At 33.6% G+C, this 2,760-nt stretch overlaps 1 protein-coding gene across 1 annotated transcript in view; it reads left to right on the top strand.

Annotated features, from left to right (window-relative positions):
* The window catches only part of LOC107732196 (R3H domain-containing protein 1-like), a 17,607-nt gene that overhangs the window by 11,413 nt on the left and 3,434 nt on the right, over window positions 1-2,760 (top strand). The window contains exon 3 of the mRNA XM_016543469.1: window positions 834-975. Coding sequence (XP_016398955.1) covers window positions 874-975 — 102 coding nt within the window. The 5' untranslated portion in view covers window positions 834-873. The remainder of the gene's footprint in view (window positions 1-833; window positions 976-2,760) is intronic.

Below are 2,760 nucleotides of genomic sequence, written 5' to 3'. Positions count from 1 at the left end.
TTATGTCCATAGAAAGCACATTAAATGTAAGTAAAGTGTCGACTTTTAAAGTTTCAAATACATTTTTGAAGAATAAAATGTTACAATTTGGTTGAAATAATGTTACATTGTCATTCAGTGTAACACAATATTTATGTAAAAATTCAAACAACACATGCTTATTCTGACATGTACGTATTAAAATATATAAAAGAATAAGGGAGCATATTAAATTTTATTGGTTTTTAAATGAGTAAAAAAATTCTTACTGACAAATGGGCGAAACCTAGGATAGTGGCACATTTAAAAAATGTAGAATTACAACTAATTAGTATTTGGAGTGAAAGTAGTTAGTCTTTTAATATGTCATAAATTGATTTTTGTTGTAAATATGCCTGACAAGATTGTTACACTGAATGACATTTGACTGGGTATCTTCTGTAAATCAGGGGGAAATGTATCATATTTATTTTTTGCTCAGAAAAACAAAAATACAATTACATGAAACAGAAAACTTTTAAATTGTTTATTTTTTTTTGGAAAAACAACAACATTTTAAAACGGTGTTGTTCTTGTGCTTAAACCCTTTTTCGTCTTTGACCCACATATATTTAAATTATATAAAGCTTTCGAGGATTTATGATGCTGATGATGACTGTTAAACGTGTCCTCACAATCTTGAGAAAAGGGTCCATAGCTGTGTGTTTGTAGATAAATCGTAAAAGGCACGAAAGCTTGTGTGAGACATTTACATGTTTAATGATGCACTTCAGAAGCAACCGAATCAGATGTTTCTTTTCTCTATTAGTGCTTTTTTCCTAAATATGTTGATGTCGCAACCACATGTGTTCCAGCTTGCAGGCTCTCGGCCGGCGCTCCAGGTCGCTGTGTCTGATGAAGATGTCTGATTCTGTCGGAGAGGACGAACGCCAGCTCAACACGCCACAGAGCCGCATGCACGAGGAGAACTGCAGCGACGACACGACGGAGACGAAGGTAACGGGACTCTCTTCTTTCTCCAGTTCAGTTTGAAGCCTAAAGAACAACTCGGAGGCTTGTGGGAGAGAAAGAGATTTCAGTGATTCAGTGACTCATTCATGAAGAGTCATTTCAGCTTTGTTTCCGAATGAATCAGCAGTTTGAACGAATTGGTTGAATGAATGAATCAAAAACTCGCTCATTAAGACAGTGGCTCGCTGCCACGTACTGCCACTTTTAGTTTTATATTTCTTTCCATAAAAAATAATTTCATATTTTAATATTCAAATTTTACAAAATAAAAAACATAAATTCTCATTTAACAAAATAATGATCTTTTGAGGGGTCATTTCTCAGGCCAAATTGATGATAATTAGATTAATTAAGCAGCACATCAATTTAATAGCTTGACAGCTCTACTAATAAATTATTTTAGCGCATGCAGCTGTTCAGTGATCGCCTTTAATAAATGCATGAATATTTATGAAAATATATAACGGCTGCGGTTCAGCTGTGTAATTATTGATCGGTTTTTAATTGATCGTGAACCCGCTTCAGGCCGTTTGGAGCGATGACCTGCAGGCTGTATTGTTGCTATATTGCACACATTGATGGCTGTAGCTCGTTCTGTCCTTCAGATGCGATTGTGCCTTTGTTTGTGTGGAGAGCAAGGGTCAGCGAAACAAATCAGCTTCAGCTCCAGCAATCAATCGTGCGTAACTGTGTTATGAGGAGCGGCAGACACGCATGCTGCGTCTGGATTGGACAGATCCTCTGTTTCTGATACGGTGACATTTCTCCGTCCAGCCTTTCGCTTGATTTCAGTATTGGCCTGTCCCATCCCTGAGAGAGCCGATTGGCGGGAGCTTTACGGCCATCTGTCTGTTCCTCCGGCGCCGCTGTGTGCTACACACTCTTCCAGCATCGGCAGTCGTTGAGGATCCGTGGCCTCGTGCCAGATTCTGCCTCTCGGGGAATACGGGATCTTCACTAGCCAATTAAAGCTGAATAACCATGCCTCATTATTCAGTGAAGACACCCTGCGCTTATTAACGATCGGCCTGTTGAGGCTGAGAGAACAACTGAGACAAGACACGCCAACAAATAATGTACTGAATCACTGCATATCTATAGCTATCTATCTATCTATAGATATGTAGATACAGATATAGATACATAAGTTTATATATTTAAATTGTTTAAAAGTGTCTGTATATATATAATTTTTTTATTTGTAAATAATATATATAGATATAAACATAATATGCATTTAATATATATTAAAATGTCAAATGTCTATACATGTTAAAAATGTTTGTCTGTGTATATATATATTTATTTAAGTGTAAACATAATATAACAACTGAGACAAGACACGCCAACAAATAATGTACTGAATCACTGCATATCTATAGCTATCTATCTATCTATAGATATGTAGATACAGATATAGATACATAAGTTTATATATTTAAATTGTTTAAAAGTGTCTGTATATATATAATTTTTTTTATTTGTAAATAATATATATAGATATAAACATAATATGCATTTAATATATATTAAAATGTCAAATGTCTATACATGTTAAAAATGTTTGTCTGTGTATATATATATTTATTTAAGTGTAAACATAATATGCATTTTATATATATCATTTCTTAAAATATACATGTTTATATTATATATTTTTTTTCAGTATTTTAAGTATTGTTCAGTGATATATGCAGTCATCAGAACATACATATGTATATTAATATATTTTAATAATGTAATTTAATTACAAATCTAATATATATATAT

Source organism: Sinocyclocheilus rhinocerous, unplaced genomic scaffold (assembly GCF_001515625.1).
Source record: "Sinocyclocheilus rhinocerous isolate Xijiao unplaced genomic scaffold, SAMN03320098_v1.1 scaffold1511, whole genome shotgun sequence".
In the NCBI taxonomy this organism is placed as follows: Eukaryota; Metazoa; Chordata; class Actinopteri; order Cypriniformes; family Cyprinidae; genus Sinocyclocheilus; species Sinocyclocheilus rhinocerous.
This window is presented reverse-complemented; position numbering and strand designations above follow the sequence as displayed.